Source organism: Heptranchias perlo, chromosome 2 (genome assembly GCF_035084215.1).
Source record: "Heptranchias perlo isolate sHepPer1 chromosome 2, sHepPer1.hap1, whole genome shotgun sequence".
Taxonomy (NCBI): Eukaryota; Metazoa; Chordata; class Chondrichthyes; order Hexanchiformes; family Hexanchidae; genus Heptranchias; species Heptranchias perlo.
Window position 1 is genome coordinate 103,943,808 of NC_090326.1, and position 27,187 is coordinate 103,970,994.

Sequence of the window (27,187 nt, forward strand, 5' to 3'; positions counted from 1 at the left end):
ATCTAAATGGCAATTTGAAATGCATACATGCAATTTTACTTCCGTTCTCAACTTTATTAATAATGTCAATAATATTGTTCATGAAAATAGATCAGGTTAGATCTTTATTATTCAGCAACCATCAGATTCTATCCAGTATTTACAAGTTATTTAAGTGCTCCTAAACTGCCTTATAATAAAAATGCAATACAGCTATTTTGATAAATTAATTCATGTTTGCACCACATCAAACATCTTACTGAGAATATTTCTTTCATGTCTATAATCCACATAACTCAATAAAGTTGTAGCAAATCAAACCAAGGTTGGTACGGCACCACACCACACAATGAGCGTTCTGTGCCAGAAGAAGAAAGTTAATCAGCCCTTCAATTAAAAATAAACCAGACCACCCATAAAGGGGTCACAGTACATGTTGATGCACACCCTGAGAACTTGGACAGCTTCTCGTAAAAAAAATTATTCATTAAAAAAACAAACTATGGTTCATTATCAAAGTGAAATAGAATGATGTCACGCACAACAAATTTAACAATGTTAAAACTTGTTTTCACCAGGGTGGCCTGTAAGAGCAGATGGTAGGGCGCCTACCTCCCAACCAGATGACTAAAGGTCTGAGTCTCTGGGCTGCAAGTCCCTGCTGACAGTGCATTTCGTCAGTTCTTGACCAGAGCACTAGAAGGAACATTGCACTGTGGTGAGACACTCCGTTTCAAGAAAGGGAAAAGCAGACACATTTGGTTTGCCTCACTGCACCTGCACCTCCAGCCAGTCAAATTTTGAGTGGCATTCACAGCAGTCGCGATACTCCTCCCTCCTTAGATAAAATAATCACATTGGGAAGAATTGGGGCTGAAAGTAATGTTTAGAAAAAAAATTGCATATGTCTTTCAGGAAATAAACCAAAACTTGAGTTCTTTGAACTTGAGGCAATGAATCCTTTTAAATTTAGCAGCCTCATCACATTTCAACAAATAATCATTTAGCACTGAAACCAGCCATCTTTGGGTAAATGTATATACAAATAATACAATGGAGCACTTCAAGTAGTTTTATACAAATTCCAAGGAACGCTTTGAGGTTGGGAAATTTTAGCAAACTATGGTGAGTTTATCTGACACTACAATTTTCAACAGTAACCTAGATAGGGCGCAAGAAGTCTACGATCAGTTAACCTAACCTGCTGGTCCATGTGCTTCAAATGAGGCAAATTTAACAGCTAACCCATTGTACCTAGACACCAAGAAAATGACATTTAAATAATGTACTATGAAACAAAACTTATTTTGGCACATGTGGAAGATGATGCACAATTTTGCTCATTTCTGCTTAGTTTAGTACCTTTTAAATTGGTGCTGAAAAATCTCATTTTGCAGATGCTTATTCTGCACTTTTTAAGTTGTAGAAGAACTCCAAATTTCAGTCATGCTGGGTAGAGTTCAGTGGATTCATTCGGTAATCTGTTATATCAATTAGGGTGGCACCCTTTATTCGTTCTAACAAGATTAGAAAATTTGGTTCCTGGTCTACATTCTAAAAAAACAAGTGATTTTTGTTTTGTGGACGAACTATTCTCTTGCCAAAAAAGTAGGAAGCCAAAATCCAACAAAATAATACATCTTTCATTCGCCCTCTTGTGTATCAAAACAATAGTAGTGGAAGTCATTTGTTATGGCTTACTGCTTCTTTTATGGGGAATTCAGGTCTTAACAATCTTATCTGAAGTAATTCCCCTGCAAACCTTTAAAACCGCAACTTCCATTGAACAGATTAGCTGGAATGTCTCAATTATTTATGTTCCTGTTTTCAAGCACTTTTCACAAAATTAATCTTTTATATTTTCAACATTTTTTGTTAATTAAAAGTAGTTCTGAACCTGGAGAAATGTCATACCCAAATGAATTTTTACAAAGCATAAGTCAATTATGTTCTTCATAACATTACTGTATGACCTATTTCTGACTGTTCAGGTTTAATAACCACAGAATAAAGAGAAATTCTTTATTGATTCTGTAAAAATACACATAAAGAATCAAATAAAAGAATGTCCCACTTTCCTGCCTTTGTAAAGAACCTTAAATAGAGATCTGATCTTTAAATGTAAATATATTTAATGTGGCATACTACTGAATATCTCAGTATGTTTTGGTAGTAAGAATGGGTGATGAAATGGATCCCAGCTGGGAATAGACCTTGGGAAGTCCAAAGCTGAGATGGTGGCTCTACAGCAAAAGACCCAATGGAAGAGTTACAACATGCCACAGCTGCCAAGAGCTGGCAGAGTGGAGAGACTGAGGATGAAGTCCAATGGCATCAGTGACCAGCCTGGTTATAATTAATAATTCAGAATGATGAGCCATTTATGATTCTCTCACTTTATGAGGGATTCTTTCTTCTCCGTGTAAATGGAAGTGATACAGTAATTGAAATATGGGTCTCAAAATTCCATGGAGGTTCTCTCAATCTCCCACTGTATTTTCAGCAGGAGATCAGCAGAACCCAAGGGAAATAGTGCAAATAGCTGAAAATGGCCATTTTTGCAGCTTCTCTGGGAGTTCTGCCAGTCTCCCACCAAAGTTAGAGCAGGTGATCAGGAGAATCCGTGCAGAATTCTTAGGCATTGATTTTCAGGGGTCAACAAATAAGTTAAGAGACAGTATCAAGCTAAAAGAAAAGGCTCACACAGATACAAGGAAAGGTGGAAATCCAGCAGTCTGCGAGAGCTATAAAAAGTAACAAATACATAAAAAATAAGAGGTGCAAAAAGGGATATGAAAAAAACTTTCAAGGGATATCAAAGATGACAGCAAAAGTTTTTATAAATATATTAAGTGAGAGTGATTTTTGCTTTCCCTCCACATTTTTGGTTGTTCCATGTTCTTTTTAGTTTTTTTTACACTAAACCAAATTATGTTTCCTGGATGCTCCCCTATCTTTACATTACCTACTTTCCCCACTTCATTCTTTAGAATAGAGCCAGCACTACGTCCTTTCTTGTTCGACTGAATAGGCTGAAATAGAAAGCATAATAGAACTCCTTCCCCTTCTTCAGCACTTACATTTCTTTTGCCCCAGTCTATCTTTGGATAATTAAAGTTATCCATTAATATGCTCTAGCTGAGGTCTATCCAGTGATTTGTAAAGGTTTACCGTCACTTTGTGGCTTTTGTGCTGTATGCCTTTACTTATAAAGCCAAGGATCCCCTTTGTTTTTTCAAACTTCATCAACTTGTCAAGTCACCTTCAAAGATTTGTGTTTATGAACCCCCAGGTCTCTCTATTCCTGCACCCCCTTTAAAATGGTACCATTTAGTTTATACTGCCTCTCATTTTTCCTTCCAAAATGCATCACTTCACATTTCTCTGCATTAAATTTCATCTGCCATGTGTCTGCCCATTTCACTAGTCTACGTCCTTCTGAAGTCTGCTACTGTCCTCCTCACTGTTTACTACGTTTCCAAGCTTTGTGTCATCCGCAAACTTTGAAATTATGCCCGCTATACCCAAGTCCAGGTCGTTAATATATATCAAAAAGAGCAGTGGTCCCAATACTGACCCCTGGGGGACACCACTGGAAACTTTCCCCCAGGCTGATAAACAACTGTTCACTACCACTCTTTCTGTCTCTCAGCCAATTTCATAACCACGCTGCCACTGCCCCTTTAATCTCATGGGCTTCAATTTTGCTAACAAGTCTATTATATGGCACTTTATCAAACGCCTTTTGAAAGTTCACACAACACCAACTGCACTACCTTCAACAACACTCTCAGTTATTTCATCTAAGTTAGTCAGACACAATTTTCCTTTAACAAATCCATGTTGACTGTCATTTATTAACCCATGTTCTTCCAAGTGACAATTTATTTTGTCTCAGATTACTGTCCCCAAAAGTTTCCCCACCACCGACGTTAGGCTGACTGGCCGGTAATTATCTGGTTTATCTCTCTCTCCTTTATTGAATAGGGATGTAACATTACAACCCTCCAGTTCTCTGGCACCACTCCTATATGCCAGCCCATAGCTCGTCTCCACCTCTGCCTCAGCTCATCTGCTGCTGAAACCGTCATTCATGCCTTTGTTATCACTAGGCTCGACTATTCCAATGCTGTCCTGGCTGGCCTCTCATCTTGCAGCTTGAGCTCATCCAAAATTCTGCTGCTTATATCCTGACTCGCACCAAGTCCCATTCACTCATCACCCCTGTGTTTGCTGACCTACACTGGCTCCCAGTCCAGCAACTCCTTGATTTTGAAATTCTCATCCTTGTTTTCAAATTCCTCCATGGCTTCACCCCTCCCTATCTCTGTAACCTCCTCCAGCTCTACAACCCTCCGAGATTGCTGCGCTCCTCCAATTCTGGTATCTTGCGCATCCCCGATCATAATCAGTCCACCTTTGGCGGCTATGCCTTCAGCTGCCTACGCCCTAAGCTCTAGAATTCCCGAATTAAACCTCTCCACATCTCTCTCCTCCTTTAAGATGCTCTTTAAAACCTACCTCTTTGACCAAGCTTTTGGTCACCTGTCCTAATATCTCCTTATGTGGCTCAGTGTCAAATTTTGTTTGATAACACTCATGTGAAGCACCTTGGGACGTTATACTACGTTAAAGGTGCTGTATATTTTTGTAATATGGAGACCAGAACTGTGCACAGTACTCTGTGTGGTCTAACCAAGATTCTATGTATGTTTAACATAATTTCTCTGCTTTTGAATTCTATTCCTCTAGAAATGAACCCCAGTGTTTTGTTTGCACTTTTATGGCTTTGTTAACCTGTGTTGCTACTTTTAATGATTTGTGAATCTGTACTGAGAGATCCCTTTGAAGCTCTGCCCCATTTAGTCTCTTATTTTCCAAGTAGATGACCTCTTTATTCCTCCTACCAAAATGCACCTCCTCACACTTTCTATATTGAAATTCATTTGCCATTTACACACCCATTCTGCAAGTTTGTTAATGTCTTCTTGTATTTTGTCACAGTCTTCCTCAGCATTAACTATACCCCCAATTTAGCGTTATCCGCAAATTTTGATATTGTACTTCCGATTCCTGAGATCAATGCATGTCTGATCTAAGCATACAATCCTGATGGAACAAGCTCCTTCCCACTATCGGACTGGTTTTATTTATTTTTATATTACCAGAATTGTTGAACACTTCAACAATCAGAAGCCAAGTGAAGACTGGGCTGTTTTTCCTGTTGACCTGTAAGAGATAATCAAAAAGCAGCAGCAGAAAGAGAATTTAAGGAATATCTGGAAATGTGTGGGAGTCCATTGTTCCCACAGTACCAGTCATGCCTTAAATCCAACTGCATGATAAAGATATTTTTAAACATTACAGTTGTTTGTCTGTAATAATATCACTACTAGTTATATTTTCAGTGACTCCCCAAATTCATTATCCACATTAAAGAATTCTCAAGGTGGGGAATTTACATGAACTGGGTGGGAGGAAGCTTTACTATCAGCCTGGAACCCAGTGTAAACCTTCAGCTCAGAGATAGTCACGTTTCAAGATAAGTGTGCTAGCCCAGCCCAGTCATAAAATGTTAAAACAATTAGTGGTTTCAAAAGCCTTTTTCTACTTCCGATTAAATCATCTTTTTTCAACTATTGTTCATGTAGAGTGAAAGTTTAAGGGACCAGCATGCCTTCAGCTAGATCTTCTGTTGCTAAAGAATTGATAAAATTACAATACAGCTATCGCCAGAGGCACAGATAAAATAAACAACTCCCTGGCTCCACCCCTTTGCTATAATTTCCTTTATAAGGTACAGACAAAGATTCTGATGTTGAATGAGGGATAAATGTTGGCTAGGACACAGGGAGGACTCCCTTGCTCTTCTTTGAATAGTGCCCTGGGATCTTTTACATCCGCCTGAGAGGGAAGAAGGGACTTCGGTTTAACGTCTCATCTGAAAGACGGCATCTCTAACAGTGCAGCACTCCCTCAGCACTGCATTGGAGTGACACAGCGTAGATTATGCACTCGAGACTCTGGAGTGGAGTTTGAACCCATAACCTCCTGACTCAGTGCCACCGCTGAAACAAGGCTGGCACCTAAATGGAAACTAACTCCAGAGTTATGTTGTCATATAGATGGTGATATGTAGACAAAACGGCTTCAGGCCAATGCGTAAATGACGTTATGACTGCACCTTAAATCTCATGATAAAATGGATCACGTTATAAATTTAAGTTTCGCCCTTTCTGCAGCCATTCTTTTCAGTGAGAATGGGCTGGCTGCTGAGAGATGAGACAGATTGACTGCGCTGCTTCACAATCGCGTTGCGCGCTAGAATTTAAACAAATCAAAAGAGCTAAATGACAACAATCGCTGTTCACAGGACTAGAACATGAAAAGTTGGAAAAAGAAACTGTGCCTCAGTGCCCTGAGCTAGGGAAGGCAGCCCAAGGTCCTAATCACCATCCAGTTTACATTTTTATACTATTGCTGCAAGAGCTGTGTTGGAGCCTCCAGCTCCTGATGTACAGCCAACAGCCCAAAGTAAACTTGCCCTAGTGAATCAGACAAGTTAATACGGGGAGCGGGCAGGAAATTGGACATGAATTTAGATTTGAGGTTAGGATCAGATCAGCCATGATCTTATTAAATGGCGGAGCAGGCTCGAAGGGCCGATTGGCCTACTCCTGCTCCTATTTCTTATGTTCTTATAAATGCACTTTGTTGTTTTGTTCTTAATTTTTCTCTAACTTGACTACTCTTTCTCTTTTGCACTGTGCAGCAGTCTATAATGTACCCTCAGTATAGTAACGATTATTCCTTAATTCTAACCAGGCTTTTGCTGCATCTCCTATATCATCCCTGAGTTCTAGTGCAGTAATGGAATCATTGATTAACATTGCTGCCCCTCTTAAATATTTTCTAAGCAGGAATATTCAGCTTCCAGTCCTGCCCTAGCCTATGCCTCATCTCTTCAATACTATTATATCACATGCCTTTAGCAATTTGTGCCTCTAGCTCATCAATTTTGTTCACACTTTCTGCATTTACATACATACAATTTAAATCTTCCTTTATCTGTTTGGCAATCCCTCCCACTGCCTTCTGATCGCTTCACAACATTTGTTTTTTTTTTCTTTTCTACACTCTTTGTCCCTTTCTGCTTCCTCATCTTGTTTTTTTTTGAGTTTACAATATGTCTCGTCTGGGATCCTGTTTCCTCTCTATCTACCCCCCACCCCATCTGTCTAGTTTATATGATTTTCTTTGGTGCTTTAATGTTCCTCACAAGTCTTTTTGTCCCTACTTCAATTAAGCCTAGCCCATCTCTCCTGTATCAGTCTTTTTTTATTCTAAGATTCCCAAAATTCCTTTTAACTTTGCCTCAATATGTGCTACTCTGCATCCCACCATACTGTAGATATCACCCTTATGACACACATGACTGTCTATTTTCCTGAGCAAAGAATCACCTATGCCAACAATCGCCATAACTTGCAAACTCTATCTTTGTCCAGGTTTTCCCATCTGGTTTTATAACTACCTTTTCCTTAGAGACTTGGGCCTCGATTTTAGGAGGGCGGCGGGTTGGCAGCGGGAAGTCGACTGAGCGCGTGGGTAACGCGCCCAGTGAATTCGGGGTGCTCCGCACGTGATCGCAGCCTGATTGAAGGTACTTACCTTTGCTTCCGGGTTTCGCACTGGAAAGCTGCGCAGTGGACAGACTGCGCAGCCGCATCATAGGCTGTCAGCTGGAGGAGCCCTATTTAAAGGGGCAGTCCTCCACTGACTGATGCTGCAGAAAATAGGAAAAATTACAGCATGGAGCAGCCCAGGGGAAAGGCTGCTCCCAGGTTTAATGATGCCTCACTCCAGGTCTTACTGGATGGGGTGAGGAGGAGGGGGAGGACAGAGATTTTCTCCCCGGCGGACGGGAGGAAGTGGCATGCCTCTGCCATCAAGGAGGCCTGGCTCGAGGTGGCAGAGGAGGTCACCTGCACCAGTAACATATCGCGCACCTGCATACAGTGCAGGAGGCGCTGCAATGACCTAAGTAGGTCAGCCAAAGTGAGTACACTTACTCATTCCCCTACACTCCGTCTGCCACATCACCGCCCCCACCCCACATCTCCTTCTGCACTGCCAACACTACTCTGTCACATCACTCCTCATACCCACTCAAACCTATTCCTCATCTCACCTGCACTTACTCACCTCGCCAGTACTCATCCCGCCACTACCACTCAACCCAATCCTCATACAATCTCATGGCTCTATCTCATACTCACCCTCTCATGCATCTCTTTCACGGTCAGCCTCACTCAACCTGCCACTACCTGTGCTGTAGCCACAGGGCATGCATCACATATGTGCAGTAGGAAGTGTGAGGCAAACGTGTCCTGAGCATGAAGGGGATGCACAAGGGTGTTTGAGGGTTTGTCATGGTTTTTACTTATATTTGATTTCTGATCAACTCACATTACATATTATATTGTCACTACTACTGCCACGTCTTTGCGAATCTTGTCTGGTTTGTGCAATAATGCCCTTTCCTGAGGATCACAATGAAGACCCACAACTGATGCCACCCATTGTGTCACTGCAGAGTGGGTATAGGTGTATTTGCAGGGCTCTTTTTCGCAGGATGCGGAGGAGAAGTTGCTGAGGACAGTGGTGACTTTGACAGCGACAGGTAAGAAGATGGTGTTCGGGCCAGCCGGGAGCAGCTTGGCATGAAGGAGGCTACAAATGTCCATGACTACATGTCGAGTGACTCTGAGCCTCCGTATGCACTGCTGCTCAGAGAGGTCCAGGAAGCTGAGCCTCAGTCTGTAGACCCTGTGGCGAGGGTAATGCCTTCTGCGACGCATCTCTTTCTGCGGTTGCCCTCCCTCCTGCTGTGCAGGTGGATGTGTCACAGCACTGTGTTGTGGAGCTCCACATGTCAGAGGTGGACGATGCAGCCGGCGAGGCTGGTGATGCTGTTCGTCCTCCGATGAGGTCATGACTGCAGCTATGGTGGTCCCCATCCGGAAGATGCACGTTTGAGGGGGTTCACAAGGTAGGTAAATGTGTCTGCACACTGGGGTTGAGGTTCCAAGTTGGTGAATTTTATTGTTAGGAGGAGGGTGGTGGAGACCAAACTTTGTCCAAAGTGACAGAGTGGCCTCCTGCAATGAGTGAGGGTCTCCCCCACCCCCACATGTAAATGGACCTTTGCAGCTGCCACAGGCTGGTGGCTGCAACACGTCCATTTCAACTGGGAGGGTTTCCCCCAGTACGGGAAACAGTCTCAGTTGAGTTCAAAATCCCACCCTCCTAAAATATCAGGTCAATCAAGTCTGCAAATGAACTGAACTATGTAAATAATTGGTTTAAGTGGGATCCCGCCAGCTGGGGAACCCGGAAGTGGGCGGGTTGGATCCAGGCTCCGGACCCGCCCCGGGAATCCCCGATTTTCAGAGCCCCCCCGCCACGAACCCGCCGGCTCGGACGTACGAAAATCGAGCCCTTGATTACCCTTTACAATGTTGGACAGGGCTTAATATCCATGAACTAATATCTTCTCACCAACCTTAATCCATCCAGTATCCTCATTTCCCTGGCTTCCTTCAGCACTTTTCCAACTCTTGTGATAACACTTCCTGACTGTACTGGTCTCCAGCTCCAATCATTGAAGGCTCACCCTCAATGTTTGTTGCTACCCAGGTCATACCCAAGATAACTCACTTGCCGAGTTGAAAATGATCCACTCACCCTCCAAACCACCCTTCCTTCTATATACCTCTTGCTTTCCAAGACCATAACTTTTTTTAAGCTTACTCATTAATAGACATCTTTTCACCCCCCGATTGTATGGGGCTCTCTTACTTTTGAGCATCCCACAGTAAACACATTTCATGGTCTTGATCTCAGTTATATTTCTCTCAGCTGTTTCCCTTTCTTGTTGTATTTCTCCCATTGCACTTTATGGTTTAATTTTTTTTATCCTGGGGGCTCTCTTTTAACTTTGCTTCAATTTTTACTTCCCTGGGATATTCTTATTTAGTCTGACTCCTGTTTGGTGATCTCCTTTATCATCTACTTCCCACAGGTGTTTTCTTTCACTTCAGTCCCTCTACACTTTACCCTTTTAACTTCTCAAGTGCTCTCCTTTTAAATTGATTTCTGCCTATGCTGCTCTTTAAGAAAAGATCTGTTTTTCTTTCATGCTAGCCTATTATACTACAAGATTGCTGAAATTTTGCACTGTTCAGGAGGCTCTAGAGAATCGAGTTCTCCCAGTGGCGAAGTACTTCTCCGTTACAGTTTACCTTAGAATACTTTGCATCTGTCTTTACCAAGGAAGAAAATGCTGCCAAAGTCACAGTAAAAGAGGAGGCAGTTGAGATACTGGATAGGCTAAAAATTGATTAAGAGGAGGTACTAGAAAGGCTGGCTGTACTTGAAGTAGTGGGGATGCATCCAAGGTTGCTAAGGGAAGAAAGGGTGGAAATTGCAGAGGTGCTGGCCATAACCTTCCAATCCTCCTTAGATACAGGGGTGGTGCCAGAGGACTGGAGAACTGCAAATGTTACACCCTTGTTCAAAAAGGGAGTAAGGATAAACCCAGAAACTACAGGCCAGTCAGTTTAACCTCGGTGGTGGGAAGCTTTTAGAAACAATAATCCGGAACAAAATTAATAGTTACTCGGACAAGTGTGGATTAACAAAGGAAAGCTAGCACGGATTTGTTAAAGGCAAATCATGTTTAACCAACTTGATTGAGTTTTTTGATGAGGTAACAGAGAGGATTGATGAGGGCATTGCGGTTGATGTTGTGTATATGGACTTTCAAAAGAAGTTTGATAAAGAGCCACATAATAGGCTTGTCAGAAAAATTGAAGCCCATGGAATAAAAGGGGCAGTAGCAACGTGGTTACGAAATTGGCTAAGTGACAGGAAACAGAGAGTATTAGTGAACGGTTGTTTATCGGACTGGAGGAAGGTATACAGTGGTGTTCCCCAGGGGTTGGTACTAGGACCACTGCTTTTTTTGATCTATATTAATGACTTGGTGTACAGGGCACATTTTCAAAATTTGCAGATAACACAAAACTTGAACGTGCAGTAAACAGTGAGGAGGATAGTGATAGACTTTAAGAGGACATAGACAGGCTGGTGGAATGGGCGGACACGTGGCAGATGAAATTTAATGCAGAGAAGTGCGAAGTGATACATTCTGGCAGAAAGAATGAGGAGAGGCAATATAAACTAAAGGGTACAATTCTAAAGGGGGTGCAGGAACAGAGAGATCTGGGGGTATATGTGCACAAATCTATGAAGGTGGCAGTTTAGGTTGAGAAAGCAGTTAAAAAAGCATATGGGATCTTGGGTTTTATAAATAGAAGCACAGACTACAAAAGCAAGGAAGTTATGTTGAACCTTTATAAAACACTGGTTTGGCCACAAATGGAGTACTGACTCCAATTCTGGGCACCGCACTTTAGGAAGGATGTGAAGGGCTTAGCGAGGGTGCAGAAAAGATTTACTAGAATGGTTCCAGGGATGAGGGACTTTAGTTACGTGGATAGACTAGAGAAGCTGGGGTTGTTTGTCTTATAGCGGAGAAGGTTGAGAGGAGTTTTGAAAGAAGTGTTCAAAACCATGAAGGGTTTAGATAAAGTAAATAAAGAGAAACTGTTCCCATTGGCGGAAGAGTCGAGAACCAGAGGACACAGATTTAAGGTGACTGGCAAAAGAACCAAAGGCGACATGAGGAGAAACTTTTTTACACAGTGAGTAGTTATGATCTGGAATGCGCTGCCTGAAAGCAGATTCAATCGTGGCTTTCAAAAAGGAATTGGATAAATACTTGAAGGGAAAAAATCTGCAGGGCTACGGAGAAAGAGCGGGGGAGTGGGACTAACTGGATTGCTCTTACAAAAAGCTGGCAGGGGCTCAATGGGCCGAATGGCCTCCTTCTGTGCTGTAACCATTCTATGATCTTATTACATAGCTCCCAATGGAGTCCATCATCCACTATGTCTTTGAATGCTGATCGGTCTTCACCACCTGTCCACTTCAGTGTTGGTGGATTATTATGAATGTAGCTTTTTTCCATATTCTCCTCAGACCTTGATTTATCTATAAGTTTGCTTTTGCCTGTCCGATATTTTGTAGGAATATAGGAACAGGAGTAGGCCTTTCAGCCCCTCGAGCCTGTTCTGCCATTCAATGAGATCATGGCTGATCTGTATCCTAACTCCATCCACCTGCCTTGACTCCATATCCTTTAATACCCTCGGCTAGCAAATATCTATTGATCTCAGATTTAAAATTATTAATTGAGCTAGCATCTACTGCTTTTTTGTGGGAGAGAGTTCCACACTTCTACCACCCTTTGCATGAAGAAGTGTTTCCTGACTTCTCTCCTGAATGGACTGGCTCTGATTTTAAGGTTATGTCCTCTTGTCCTAAATTCCCCCACCAGCCGAAAAAGTTTCTCTCTATCTACCCTATCAACTCCTTTCAAAATCCTAAAAACCTCAATTAAATCACCCCTTAACTTCTATATTCCAGGGAATATAAGCCTAATTTATGTAATCTCTCCTCATAACCTAACCCCTGGAGCCCTGGTAACATTCTGTTGAATCTGCGTTGCACTCCTTCCGAGGCCAAATATCCTTTCCAAGATGCCGTGCCCAGAACTGTACACAGCACTCCATATGTGGTCTGGCCAGGGCTTTGGAGCAAAACTTCCCTTTATATTCTAGCCCTCTCGTTATAAAGGCTAACATTTCGTTAGCTTTTTGGATTAGATTTTGTACCTGACTACTACATTTTAGTGATCTGTGTTAATTGTATCCATGTAATTTATATCAATTAGTGTTAATTGTATTCAGGTGGTGTGTATCAATTGGGAACTCTCTTGTATCCATTTATAGGAGAGCTGATCTAGGGCGGTAATATGGTTCTCTGGGAATAAAGGCTTGAAGCAAATGAAGACTAGGCTCTAGTATTCCATCCTTCACCACCTGGCTATCCAGTTTGTAACAAGTAGTGCACATGGACCCCTAAATCTCTTTGGACCTCCACTGTTCCTAGCTTTTCACCATTTAAAAATACTCTGATATATCCTTTTTTGGTACAAAATGGATGACCTCACACTTACCTGCATTGAAATCCATCTGCCACAGTTTTGCCCACTCACTTAATCTATCAATGACTCTTTGTGAATTTATGCTTCCATCTACACTACTTACTATGCCACCAATCTTTGTGTCATTGGCAAACTTAGATATATGGCTTTCTATTGTGTTATGTAAGTCATTAATAAATATATTGAATAGTTGAGGCCCCAGCACAGATCCTTGTGGGACAGCACTAGTCACATCCTTCCCATTATCTTCTACTGCCTAACCAATCTCCTAACCAGGTCAATAATTTGCCTTCAATTCCATGAGCTTTAATTTTAGCTAACAGTTTCTTATGTAGAACCTTATCAAATGCTTTCTGGAAGTCCATATAAACTACATCTATAGACCCTGTCTACAACTTTAGTTACTTCCTCAAAAAATTCAATTAGGTTCATGAGACATGACTTACCCGTTACAAATCCATGTTGGCTCTCTCTGATACCTTTGAAGTCCTACCTCTACTTTAAACTTAGCCGGTTGTGCTGAAGCAGAACTGCAGGATTCTTCCTGGGTTAGAGTTGTCCCACTACATCCTATTAATTTTTTAAGCAAAATTTCCAACTTTCAGTGGAGTCTGTGATCCTTTTAATGTACTTCCGCCTTTATTTTAAGTTCTTTGGCTGTGTGGCCCGGTGTTTATTGATGCTTTTGAAAATTTTGAGAGCCCTCTGGAGCAGCTGCAATGCCGGTGGACCAGAAGTATTCATGATGTAAAAATGTAATGTTACACATCAGCTATTCATGTTTAGTGACTTCAGTAGCAAAGGCTTTAGTTATGTCCTCATTTACAAATCTATTTTAATTTCATATCTGACCCCTCTAGGTTTTCCATATCTTCCATTTTCTTGCATTTTCCTCAGACTTCATTTCTTTAGTTATTTAAGGCCTTATTTTTTTCAATGCTTCTTGTCCATTACCTGACTGAGTAATATCTGTTTCATCATCTGATTCCATTTATGCTTCCTTCTGATATTTATTGAGAGAGAGAAACAGACAGACAGACAGACAGACAGAGATGATCTGTTGTCTCGAATAATGCTGATTGACCTACTGTTCCTGCCTGCTCGGTTTTTGTTTCAGATTTCCAGCAACTGCAGTATTATGATTGCACAACCACCTTGCTTGTTAAAAGTACAGCGTGTTTTTATTGTTCTGAAAAATTATTGGCAATGCAAGCTAAGTTCATGGCTCCAACCTTGGTTAAATATTGATTATTCTACCACCTTCCAGCACAAGGACAAAATAGTCATTGTATTCTTTACTGAGCATGTAGGAACATAGCAATTGCTCTCAAGAATAGATCAGTTTTGATAAAACACGATTTCTGTACTAGCATTAATGATGGTAATATATGACTGATCAACAAATACTATTAATCATCATCTCAATCACCTAGTTAGTCCCTAACTGGTAACATTAGGTAACCGTTAGTGCTGTGTTTGAGCATGCTTACATGAGTGAAAATATATATCCCAGTTGGATTGGAATGTTTTACAAGCCTGTAAAGCAACTGACAGGCTCAGAGGTCATGAACTGCAAAAGGAAAGTACCTTGAGATTGTATTGCAGCCTACAATTTATTCCAAAACACATGTTTTTTCGATCACATTTAAAGGATCTGCAATTTGTTCACTTATAAGTGATTATTGAAGATGTATAGTCAACTGTTGTCCAACAGCAGAAAGGAAACCCTCACAAACTTTAGTCAATGACTGCAGTTTTTACACTAGAGAACTAGGGAGGTGGGCTTAAGAAAGGTAGAGTTGTGTCCCATACCCAACTGTGTGAAAAGAAGGGCCATCTACTGAAGAATTCTTAATTTTGTAATGCAAATATATATAAAACCCATGATACTGATACAGATTAATAAAGTTTTCATTAATTTTATATATTAATAAGAATAAATAATGAAACAAAGACCACAAAGATAAAAAGTAACTGATTAATACCAAAAGCCTAACTAAACAGTACCAGCAATAAATTCAAAAATGTATTTTAAATATTTCTTGCACCACATCCATTATGCAAGTATATGGTAATTAAAAGGATTCAAATCATCCTCTAATATTTCAACTTTGTTATGTTTCAGGGTAGGACAGGAAACTTCCCATAAACATCCAAGTCATTCAAATGTCAAAAATAGATGAGATTTCCTCTCTGTGCTCGATCCCATTATTACTTAACATTTCCACTGAGGAAGTTGTGCAGTAACACCAAATATTTTCACATGTATTCAAACTCTTGGACCATAATGGACCAAGGATGTTTGTTTTGGCTGAGGAATACACTTCCTCTGTTCTCCTGAATACAATGTAATCATCTCCACTACCCATATTCAAAATAAAACTGGAATCACATGTTTTATATTTAAAAATGTCCCAGACTGGCACTGCTTTTATATGAATGCAATATTTAACATTTTTATAAATAATAATTTAAGAAAAATTCTAGCAACATCACCTGTAAAAATGTTGCTGAAACTCTTACAGTAGGAAAAATTTCTATTATGTTTATTTCTTGAAAGAACATTATCTCACAGTACAAGTGTTCAAAAGAAACAAAGATAATATAGTCACAGTTCATTGAAAATTCAAGCTCCATTATCTCCCTCCCCCTTTCTGAAAGTATTAATCCCCTTGTTGCAGTATAGTTCCACAGTGCTGATCGCCCTCTGGTACATCACCCGAGTGAGTATTATTCACGTGTGAGTTTTGACATTGAGTGCCAGCAGGTTATTTAACCACAGACAGGGCCAGGGCGGTGGGGTGGGGGGAGTAGATTGAAGCTTTCAGCCTTCACCCGATGTTCACACATGTGTACTGCCAACTGAGATCACTGCATGATGAACAGAAGTGAGCACTCTAGCCAATTCTCTGGTCCATAACCCAGGGGCACTGAGCCATCCTAGTTGGGATCAGCTAACTCATCACAAACCAGGAATCAAACCCAAGACCTTGGTGGTCTGTGTGGCTCAGTTACTTGCTGGATAAATTTGCTGAGCCATTAAGCCTATTCAGATTTGGAACTTTTGATACATCCTGAGTTTTTTTATCTTCATTACTGTGAAAGTGAAAAAATAAACAGTCCAATTCTATAGCTCATTTAGAACTGTTATCATCATACCACCAACTGAAAGTCATGTTTGTGTAACAATCTTTGCACACAAAAGGAACAGAAAAATATTTAATGAAATTCAAAGAAAATAACAGTAAATTAAATAAAAGGTTCAAAGACTTAGAGATCAGAGCTCAATGGCTTAAAATAACTTTGCAATAAGTATAATAGGCTACATTTATGGTATATATTTCTAATGATTTAGTATCGACTGGAAAGATTTATCATTAAGAAATACATGATAACATGCCATATAAGGCAACACTGAGGATTTACCAAGGAACACTGAACTTCAGTATTAGTATTTTGTTCTTAAATTCATAGAAGTCTCTGGAGGATGTCAGCAATATGTAAAGAGTAAAATATTCTTTTTAAAAAGCACTGATGTGGAACAGAGCTCAGTGTATGAAATAGATACTTTCATAGATCATGGGTTTGTACTGAGAAGGTGAACAAATTTGGGTTAGCAAAAATAAATAAAATTCTAACAAGTCAGAATCAACAAAAAACGGACCTTCACCCTCATTCTTTTCATGAGGCTCTGCCTTACATACAGGTAGGAATAATCCCAAATTGACCATGGGAAAAATGACGTGATTTTAAGACAGTTTTGATGTTACAGTATTATCCATGGTCATTACCAAACTCTGTTGTCAGTTGATTTTCTCATAAGTATTGGTATGAATATAACTGACAAGAAGAAAGTGACAGCAAAAACATTATCCCTTTTCCAACTACCCGACTCCCCCAGAGGGAGAGGATAAAAGAGGTTTAATGGGTGAGATCTCAGTAAGTGGAAGATGCTTTCCATTCAAAGAACAAGGATGATCTACTTTGTAGGGTCAATGTGCTTTCTCCATCATTCTCCCCATACTGTCGGTTCTGACTCAGTCACACCTTGGACAAGACCTCTGCATTCAATACAGATCTATTACATTTAAGACTCGCTTTTGCTGACAAATTCAGGCAACATTTGATATGAGTTTTGGTCCAAAAGGCAGCTTGACAGGTGCTATTCAAAGCACCGGGAACATCGCCGACATCTCTTAGTCGTCTGCACAAAAGAGCCCTGCAAACACACCTACACCCACTCTGCAGTGACACAATGGGTGGCATCAGGTGTGGGTCTTCAGTGTGATCCTCAGGAAAGGGCATTATTGCACAAATCAGACAAGATTCGCAAAGACGTGGCAGTAGTGGTACCAATATAATATGTAATGTGAGTTGATCAGAAATTAAATAGAAGTAAAAACCATGACAAACCCTCAAACACCCTTGTGCAACCCCTTCATGCTCACGACACGTTTGCCTTATGCTGCCTACTGCACATATGTGATGCATGCCCTGTGGCTGCAGCACAGGTAGTGGCAGGTTGAGTGAGGCTGACTGTGAAAGAGATGCACGAGAGGGTGAGTATGAGATAGAGTCATGAGATTGTATGAGGATTGGGTTGAGTGGTAGTGGTGGGATGAGTACTGGCGAGGTGAGTAAGTGCAGGTAAGATGAGGATGAGGTTTGAGTGGGTATGAGGGGTGATGTGACAGAGTAGTGTTGGCAGTGCAGAAGGAGATATGGGATGGGGGCGGTGATGTGGCAGACGGAGTGTAGGGGAATGAGTAAGTGTACTCACTTTGGCTGACCTACTTAGGTCATTGCAGCGCCTCCTGCACTGTATGCAGGTGCGCGATATGTTGGTGGTGCAGGTGACCTCCTCTGCCACCTCGAACCAGGCCTTCTTGGTGGCAGAGGCAGGCCGCTTCCTCCCGCCCGCCGTGGGGAAGATCTCTGTCCTCCCCCTCCTCCTCACCCCATCCGATAAGAGCTGGAGTGAGGCATCATTAACCTGGGAGCAGCCTTCCCCCTGGGCTGCTCCATGCTGTAATTTTTCCTATTTCTCGCAGCATCAGTCAGTGGAGGACTGCCCCTTTAAATAGAGCTCCTCCAGCTGACAGACCTTACTGTGATGTGCAGTTCACCCACCGCGCAGCTCAGCAGCGGGGAACCCAGAACAAGAGGTAAGTGGATCCAATCAGCCTGCGATTGCGCGCGGGGCAGACTGATTTCACCGGGCGCTCAATCGCCCCCCCCCCCCCCCCCCCCGCACCCCGCCGCCATGGTAATATCGGGCCTATAGTGTTTTCATCCTACTTATGGTGGGACTTGAAAGACAATAGTGGAGAATGGTGCAACATCTCCATGTTGGCTTTTTCACTCTCTAGAAACACTGCATTCGACCACAACAGGAAGCAGCTGTCTCAAGTCTCCAGAATGATCCATAATGAGAAAAGCTTGAAGAAATAGCAAAAAAAATTCTGAGTTTTGAGATAATCAAATAATTAAACCTGCTCCTTTGGTAAGGTCTCTGAGGTAGATAACTTCAAACTCTATGATACCTGTAAATTACAATGCTAAACATACAGAGCAGACTAAGCCATTAACACAGGCTCAGTATAGTCAGATTGGTAGGTGGGCTGCTCATGGTTTGATTGGTGCATAAAAGTGAGGGAATTCCTCTAAAAAGGCTGGGACACTGACCAAAATGGTCACCTGAAAGAATGAGGCACATTTGGTCTGTAACCTCCTTAGTACATGATACAGAACTTCCTGATTTATCCTAGAAGCTAATGTTTGTTGCTTTCCTCCTGGAGTGGCGGTCATGGGTTGCAGAGAAGCACCAGGCTCCAGGATTTTCCTATGACAAGGCCAGTATATTGACCAAAATGCTGAAAAAGGTACACCTGGAAGATCCTATGAGGAGAGATTGTGTAGAATGGGCCTATACTCTCGAGTTTAGAAGAATGAGAGGTGATCTCATTGAAACAAAAAAGATTCTAAGAGGGCTTGACAGGGTAGATGCTGAGAGGTTGTTTCCCGAGGCTGGAGTGTCTAGAATTAGGGGGCATAGACACAGGATAAGGGGTCGGCCATTAAAGACTGAGATAAGGAGGAATTTCATCACACAGAGGGTGGTGAATCTTTGGAATTCTCTACCCCAGAGGGCTGTGGATGCTGAGTCATTGAATGAGATAGATTGATTTTTGGACTCTAGGGGAATTAAGGGATATTGGGATCGGGTGGGAAAGTGGAGCTGAGGTCGAAGATCAGCCATGATCTTATTGAATGGCGGAGTAGGCTCGAGGGGCCGTATGGCCTACTCCTGTTCCTATTTCTTATGTAACCAGTGTAAGGAATCTTACAACACCAGGTTATAGTCCAACAATTTTATTTTAAAATCAAAAAAAATAAAATTTTAAAAGAAAATCGTTGGACTATAACCTGGTGTTGTAAGATTCCTTACATTTGTCCACCCCAGTCCATCACCGGCATCTCCACATTATGTAACCAGAGCAGTGCAATCCATCCTATTTTCAAGACATGAGAGACCTGTGCACCTACTACTCCCTGGTACCATAGCAGGAATCTAGTTCAATGTTTGAGGCTGTGATATACCAACATGCCATGTTAATTTATTTAATAGCTTTCTGCTTAAACAATTTTCAAAACAAACTGTACGAGCAGTATTACTTAACTCAGTTTATTTTCTTAGGATTTTTTTCATGCAAAATAGATGTTTTGAACATTCAATGTGAATTGCATTATTTAAGATAGATAGGCAGAATGTAGTGTACTAGTACTCTTGCATCAGCCAGCTTTAGTGAATGTATTCAACAGATATCAGGTGTGAATTTTATATGATTTGGACATGACTTGGCCAGACAGTCTGCACAGGTCCAATTCCCTTGACAGGTAGAACTTGTACTTAACGTTAGTTGGCTACTAATCTAAGTCCCCAGCTACTCAAACATTATTTCAAAATTAAATGCATTTCTATTGATCATCTTGAGAAAATAACAGATGCCATTTTATTCACTATTCTCCACTACCTACATCTGTTTCCTTTACATGGCAATGTCTTATTAAAGAATATTTACAAATAAAAAATTGACAGAAGATCATGTGATGTGATTTGCTAATTCAGTCCCAGATGCAGTTCTCATACTGATCTTTACACAATGTGTTTATGAACTTTAACAAAAAACCCTCTGTCAGAAAATGAACACATATTATTCCTTTAGAATCAATAATCAACTGGTCAATCTTATCACAAATTAAACAACTAACAGCTTGGTTTCAATGGAAGGAGAGGTTGTTGAGTACAGAAATTTCATTTGCTAACAATATTTTGCATCATAAGGCAAGCACATTCAGGGCTTTCATCTTAAATGAAATAGCCCTGAAATTCCACAGGGATCTTCGGCCATAACTTTGGTGGGACATCAGCTGAACGTGCCAAGAAACGGAATAAGTGGCCGAAAATGGGAGTTCTGCTAATCTCCTGCTCATAGACCAGGAAATCCTCCCATGGAAATCCAGGCCTATCTCCTTAAAGCTTGTTGGCTGTATGGACTATATAATAATCATTTGACAAGACTTTATTGTGCTGACTAACACAGCTATTATTCCTTTTTCTGATAACATGCATTACCAACATGAATATTTTATAACTCCTTTCAGCAGCATAGCTGTACACGAGATGTATACTTGAACAAAAATCACTTTCAACAGCATTACGCTATCGCGCATATTGATTTGAACAACATCAACATATTAAAAAATTTTAAAATAAATACGACTTAGCAATGGAACTGATGCAAATAGGTTGGGGGTTCAAAAACATGTTTTAAATTTTGTGTTCATTTATTTTCTACCATTTTGTTTCCTCACTGGTAAAGAACAGGGGTAAAGTTCAGTGTAAAAGTGTAAATTTGACTTAAGCATTACTGACATAATTTTTACTTTCCTTAAGCTTGATCTGCAGGATTTATTTTACAGTTGTCACAACTGCCAGTAGTGCAACTATAAATAGAGTTACTATGAAAAAATAGCAACTGGGGAAGGAAATTACTCTCTACTGACGTCCTTCCCTAAAAAAAACACTTAATATTTCACATAAAAATGATAACTTAAACAATGGCTTGACATTTTCCATTATTGACCTCAAAATTTCCAGTATCTGTATGCCAAATAACAGAAACTCCTTGTAATTACCAGTCAGACTCCTTGCATATTACACAATCCTGTATGTTTAATAAACTGTGCCTTTAAGGTTCTACACATATGAATTTTTTCTCCCCCATTTTTTGTAACCTTCACCAATTTTCTACCTTTCCTCCTATCTTCCCCTGAAGGCACTGACTCTTTGCTGGGATATAGTTCCATTGTTGCCAATCATCTTCAAGTACCTTGCACAATTGGCCGTTATTTATGTGTGAACTTTGACAGTGAGCATCAGCAGCCTATTCAACATCAGGGAGAATCACAGCAAAGGTCCTGTTCTCACCCAATGTCAACAAGTGCATTTCAAGTAAGGGTCACAAGCTGGCGATATGGAGTGGGTACCCTAGCCAATATTCCCCTCACTAACACAGGGGCACTGAGGCCTACTGTTGCCCTGAAAGAGTTCATCTCAATCATTAAAGACTGGTCATTAAACATGGCGAGGGGGGGCACTAAATTGGGCCGTGCAGCGCCCGTTGTTTCGGTGCTACACAGCCTCTCCAAAATGGTGTTTTAGCTGCGCACGCATGTTTACAGCGTGATGTGCGCTGGACGCCATCTTGGTACAGGAGTTAGCGCAGGGGCAAATACCGAAGCATGCAAAGTAAGGAGAAAATGGATACAATCAGTGTGCAACGCTGATTTAAAGTGATAGACACGATTTTGGGACTTAACGCTCAACTCAACGCACAGTCTTAACCTCGACCATCTGAACGTGTCTTAAAATGCCTGGAGGACCCCCACCGACGCTATTTAAAGGGACCATGCAGAGTTTACAGGTTAGTGGCTGGACTATTGCTTCTGGCTGCCGAGACATTTGTAATTGTTTTTGGAGGTCTCCTATACTTGAATACTAGGACAAGGGGACATAGCCTAACATTTAGAGCCAGGACGTGCAGGAGTGAAGTTAGGAAATGCTTCTACACAGAAAGGGTGGCAGAAGTTTGGAACGCTCTTCTGTAAACGTTGATGCTAGCTCAATTGTGAATTCTAAATCTGAGATTGATGGATTTCTGTGAACCAGGGTTTTAAGGGCTATGGGGCTAAGACGGGTATATGGAGTTAGGTCACAGGTTCGCCATGATCTCATTGAATGGCGGAACAGGCTCAAGGGGCTAAATGCCAGTGCCACTTGCTGCTTCCTTATATGTGCCACCTTCTCCTGCAAGAAAGCAGGACATGTGTCTGGGTAATGTGCCTGTCATGGTTGAATAGCTGCCTGTGTGTGCGGCCTGTGAGTTGTGAGTGGGCAGCTTGCAACAGTGGTAATGTGTAAGGGTGAGAGGAAGCATCTGATTGGAAGAGTTGAGTACTGATGGAAAGATTTTGTTGGTATGTGAGTGACGGGGGGGTGTAGTGTGTGGAGCAGTGGTTGCGACTAGTGGTGTAGATGGTAGGAGACGCCACTTGACAGTTGACCTCCCTCGCCTTGACCACTCATGTCAAAGCATTGAACTTCTTCCTGCACCGTATCCATGTTGATGATGCTGTGCGCCCGGCATTGACTTCGTCCCCCGCTGCCTCCCACTGCCTTTTGGGTATATGCCTGGAAGGCCTCTTGCCCCCCTGCCCCGCAGATATAGGATGTCCCTCCTTCTGTCCTCCTCTTGCACCAAGGCCTCTAGCGTAACAGCTGAGAACCTTGGTGCACGCACTCTCGCAGGTCTGGTACAAGCTCAGATTGGTGAGGTCTGGCATGCAGATTGGAGGATGTGGGATTTAGTAGTGCGCAAACTTTATTCAATGTTTTAACATAACTCATCAGTTTGTAAACACAGGGACGAGATCTGAATCTGTGTTTTGCATGTGCAATGTCTGATCTCTGTTCAGACGCCGTGCAGACAGCAGACTGTTATTTTCAGCAAATAACAGGTACCAGCTACCTTTAAGAGACAGCCTGCCTTTAAGAGATTGGGGCTCCCCCTGCTGGTGAAAAGTGCGAATCGCACTGAATCCTCGTGTCAACGCTGATTCGGAACACTGCTTGAAGGTAACTCCGCAGGTCTGACAAAAGTCTCGTCCTGCCTGCGCACGGGCAAATGGGCGTGGGATAACAGTGGATCGCACTACCCGCACCCAATAATAGACCCTATCCAATTTTTTTTTTTCCCCCAGGACATTTCTCATCTGTATTGCTCAGATACTCACTGGATAAAACTTAGTGAGCCATCTCAGAGCTCAAACATCAAATTATGGAATGCAGCCATCTAAATCAACATTGCGATGTTCACTACATTAATCCACAGTAATGACTTATTTAAAGAAAGACTTCTTCCTTTGGTATCATTTATTTTGTCCATTGATTTTCCCCTCTGGATTTCTCCCTCTTCTCCTTACTATTCATTTGAGTCTACCTACTCCTTCCATCTCCATTTCTGCTTATGTTTCTATCCCTGATTCACACATGTATCACTCATTCTTTCTTGCCTCCATTTATTTTTTTGTCTTTCTCACTTTCCTCCATTTCAGTTTTCTTTCCACTGGTCTGAACCACATGCTGAACAGAAGCAGACTGAACAGACACTGGGACGGGATACGGTAACAGTATGAAAAGCTTAATGCGAGGCTCAGCATTAACTCATGATTCAGAGAAGTGGTTCTATGAAACCGTGTGCTTTTCTCATTACATTAGAATTAATCTGCTTATAAACGGGGAAACATGAAATTGCTTGATTATACCTGGTGATTCTTCAATATTTAACAGCATGAAGATTTAGTTCTATGCAGTCAGAATGTATCATTACCTCTTGCGCACTCTGATCCACACTCTTTAGGCTGATGTGTTCAGGAGGAGTTGATGGCGGAGGTGGTGCTCTGCGTTTCTTTACATCCGTTATTTGGGACATTCTTGATACGTTGCTAGCAGACAGCGATGGATTCATAGCCGATCGTGCGTTAACAGTTGGTGTAGATGGAGCTGTCGAATATCCCTGTAGTTGAAGGGAAAAATTAGGTTAACCAGTGACTTATAGAAATAATTTATAGGCAACCACATTAGAAGTTTTAAAAATTACTAAGCTATTGAAAGGTCACATCAACTATCTGTTGGACTGGATGACTATTTTGGGTTAAAAATGATTTTCAACTCAACAAATAACAGAAAACTGCATTATCCTTGCTTTAATGGAAAAAAGTTCTCACGTGAGACTTTAGGCTAGATTTTCCACCTACTTATTATGAACAGGCAACAAAATCTAGCCCTAAAAACCGACACAGCTGTAACTTTGAATTCAAGTGAAATGAAATTAAGGGTATGAGGCTGAGGTGGGTAAACGGAGTTAGGTCACAGGACTACCATGATCTCACTGAATGGCGGAACAAGCTCGAGGGGTTAAATGCCGTTACCACTTGCTGCCTCCTGATATGCACCAACTTCTCCTGCAAGAAAACGGGACGTGTGTCTGGGTGATGTGCCTGTCATGGTTGAATAGCTGCCGGTGTGTGTGGCCTGTGAGTTGTGAGTGGGCGGCTTGCAGTGGTAATGTGTAAGGGTGAGAGGAAGCATCTGTTTGTAAGAGTTGAGTACTGATGGAAAGAGTTTGTAGGTATGTGGGTGTTGGGGGGTATAATGCATGGAGCAGTGGATGCGGCGAGTGGTGTAGTTGGTGGGAGATGCCACTTGACAGGTGACCTCACACACCTTGACCACTCATGTCAAAGCACTGAACTTCTTCCTGCACTACATCCATTTTCATGCCTCCCACTGCCTTTTGGGAATTTGCCTGAATGGCCTCTTGCCCCCCCACCCCTCCCGCCCCCTGACGTGGATATAGGATGTCCGTCCTTCTGTCCACCTCTTGCACCAAGGCCTCGAGTGCATCAGCAGAGAACCTTGGAGCACGCACTCTCGCAGGTCTGGTACAAACTCAGATCGGCATGCAGATTGGAGGATGTGGGATTTAGTAGTGCGCAACCTTTATTCAATGTTTTAACATAACTCATCAGTTTGTAACAATAAGGACAGGAGCTGCATCTGTGTTTTGCATGTGCGATGTTTGATCTCTGTTCAGATTCCGTGCAGACAGCAAACAATTATTTTCAGCAAATAACAGGTACCAGCTACCTTTAAGAGACAGCCTGCCTTTAAGAGATTGGGGCTCCCCTGCTGGTGGAAAGTGCGGATTGCATTGAATCCTCGTTCAACGCTGATTCGGAACGCTGCTTGAAGGTAAGTCCTCAGGCCTCACGAAAGTCTCGTCCTGTTCCAGATTTCTACTGCCCTTTTTGTGAAAAAGTGCATCCTGAATTTTCTCCTGAATGGCCCAGTTATAATTTTACGATTATGTTCACTTGTTCTTGATTCTTCCACCAGAGGAGATTGTTTCTCCGAATCTATCCTATCAAATCCTTTTAACATTTTAAACACCTCGATCACATCACCTCTCGATCTCTTATACTCAACGGAATACAAGCCAGATTTATGCAACCTGTCATCATAATTTAACCCTCTAAGCCCCCGTATCGTTCTGGTGAATGTGCACTGCACCCTCTTCAAGGCCAATATATCCTTCCTGAGGTGCGGTGCGCAGTACTTCAGATGGGGTCTGACCAAGGCTCTATACAACTGACGCACAACTTCCTCCCCTTTGTCATCCAGCCTCCTTGAGATAAAGGCCAGCAGTCCATTAGCTTTTTTGATTGCTATTTGCACTTGTCGACTAGCTTTTAATGATTTGGGTACTTGGACTCCCAAATCTCTTTGCTCCTCTACAGTTCCTAGATTCTCACCATTTAGAAAATACTCCGATTTATCTTTCTTGGGTCCAAAGTGGATCAGCTCACACTTGCCCACATTAAACTCCATCTGCCATAGTTTCGCCTACTCACTTAATCTGTCTAAGTTACAATCTTATATATTAAAAAAACATATGCTACCATACATTGTATTGAGGGAAACTGCTCAACTCTTCTCGACCTGAAAAACAGGTCTTTGATCATTATGAAGCAATTGAAATTACTATTATTTCTCTACCTGAATCTTAAGCAGCATTTTCTTTTAAATTTATCCTCAGGATGTGGGTGATGATGCCAAGGCCGCATTTATTGTCTATCTTTAGTTGCCTTGAGAAGCTGGTGTTGTGCCTTCTCCTTAAATTATTGCAGTTTTTGTACTGATCGTGCTCCCACAGTGGTGTTAGGTGGGGATATCCACCCATTGTTGAAGGAACAGCGGTATATGTCCAAGTCAGGATAGTGAGAGACTTGGAGTGTTGCTTGGAGGCGATGATGTTCCCATGACAATGCTGCTCATCCTTCTTACAGATGGAATTGCAGGCGAGTGTGGTGCTGTTGAAGTAACCTCGGTGAGTTGCTGTAGTCCATCCTGTAGATCATACACATTGCAGCTACAGTGATGGAGGAGGCGAAGTCTGATGATGGGGGCACCAATCAAGCAAGCTGCTCTGTCCTGGATGGTGTTGAGTTTCCTGACATGTTGTTGCAGCTGCACCCATTCAGGCAAATGGTAAGTATTTCATCACAATCCTGATTTGAGTTGATTTGAACCCTTGTAGATGGTGGAGAAGCTTTGCGTGATCAGGAGGTGAGCCATTTGTCAAAGAGTATGCAGCTTCTGCCCTGCTCTTGTAGCTACAGTATTAATATGGCTGATCCTGTTCCGCTTCAGGTCAATAGTTGATCTAGGATGCAGCTAACTTATACAACAAAGCATGGGGGCAGATTACATGGTTCCTGTAAAGTTATAGTAGACTAAATTTATAAAGGAAGACTGCCCATGTATCACCTTATGTTCGGTAACAGACTTATTCAAATGTGTACGACGGATAACCAAATGTGAAAGATTCTGTGTGAGAATTTCTGTTAAATATATGTGTGACATGGTGCATATTTTACTGTCACACTTTAGGA

At 41.7% G+C, this 27,187-nt stretch overlaps 1 protein-coding gene across 10 annotated transcripts in view; it reads right to left on the reverse strand.

Moving 5' to 3' along the window:
* cobl (cordon-bleu WH2 repeat protein) overlaps nucleotides 1–27,187 on the reverse strand; it is a 346,962-nt gene that overhangs the window by 111,319 nt on the left and 208,456 nt on the right. For all 10 annotated transcript variants that reach the window (XM_068005366.1, XM_068005412.1, XM_068005400.1 and 7 more), the window contains one exon: nucleotides 24,064–24,249. In XM_068005366.1, the coding sequence (XP_067861467.1) occupies nucleotides 24,064–24,249 (186 nt within the window). The remainder of the gene's footprint in view (nucleotides 1–24,063; nucleotides 24,250–27,187) is intronic.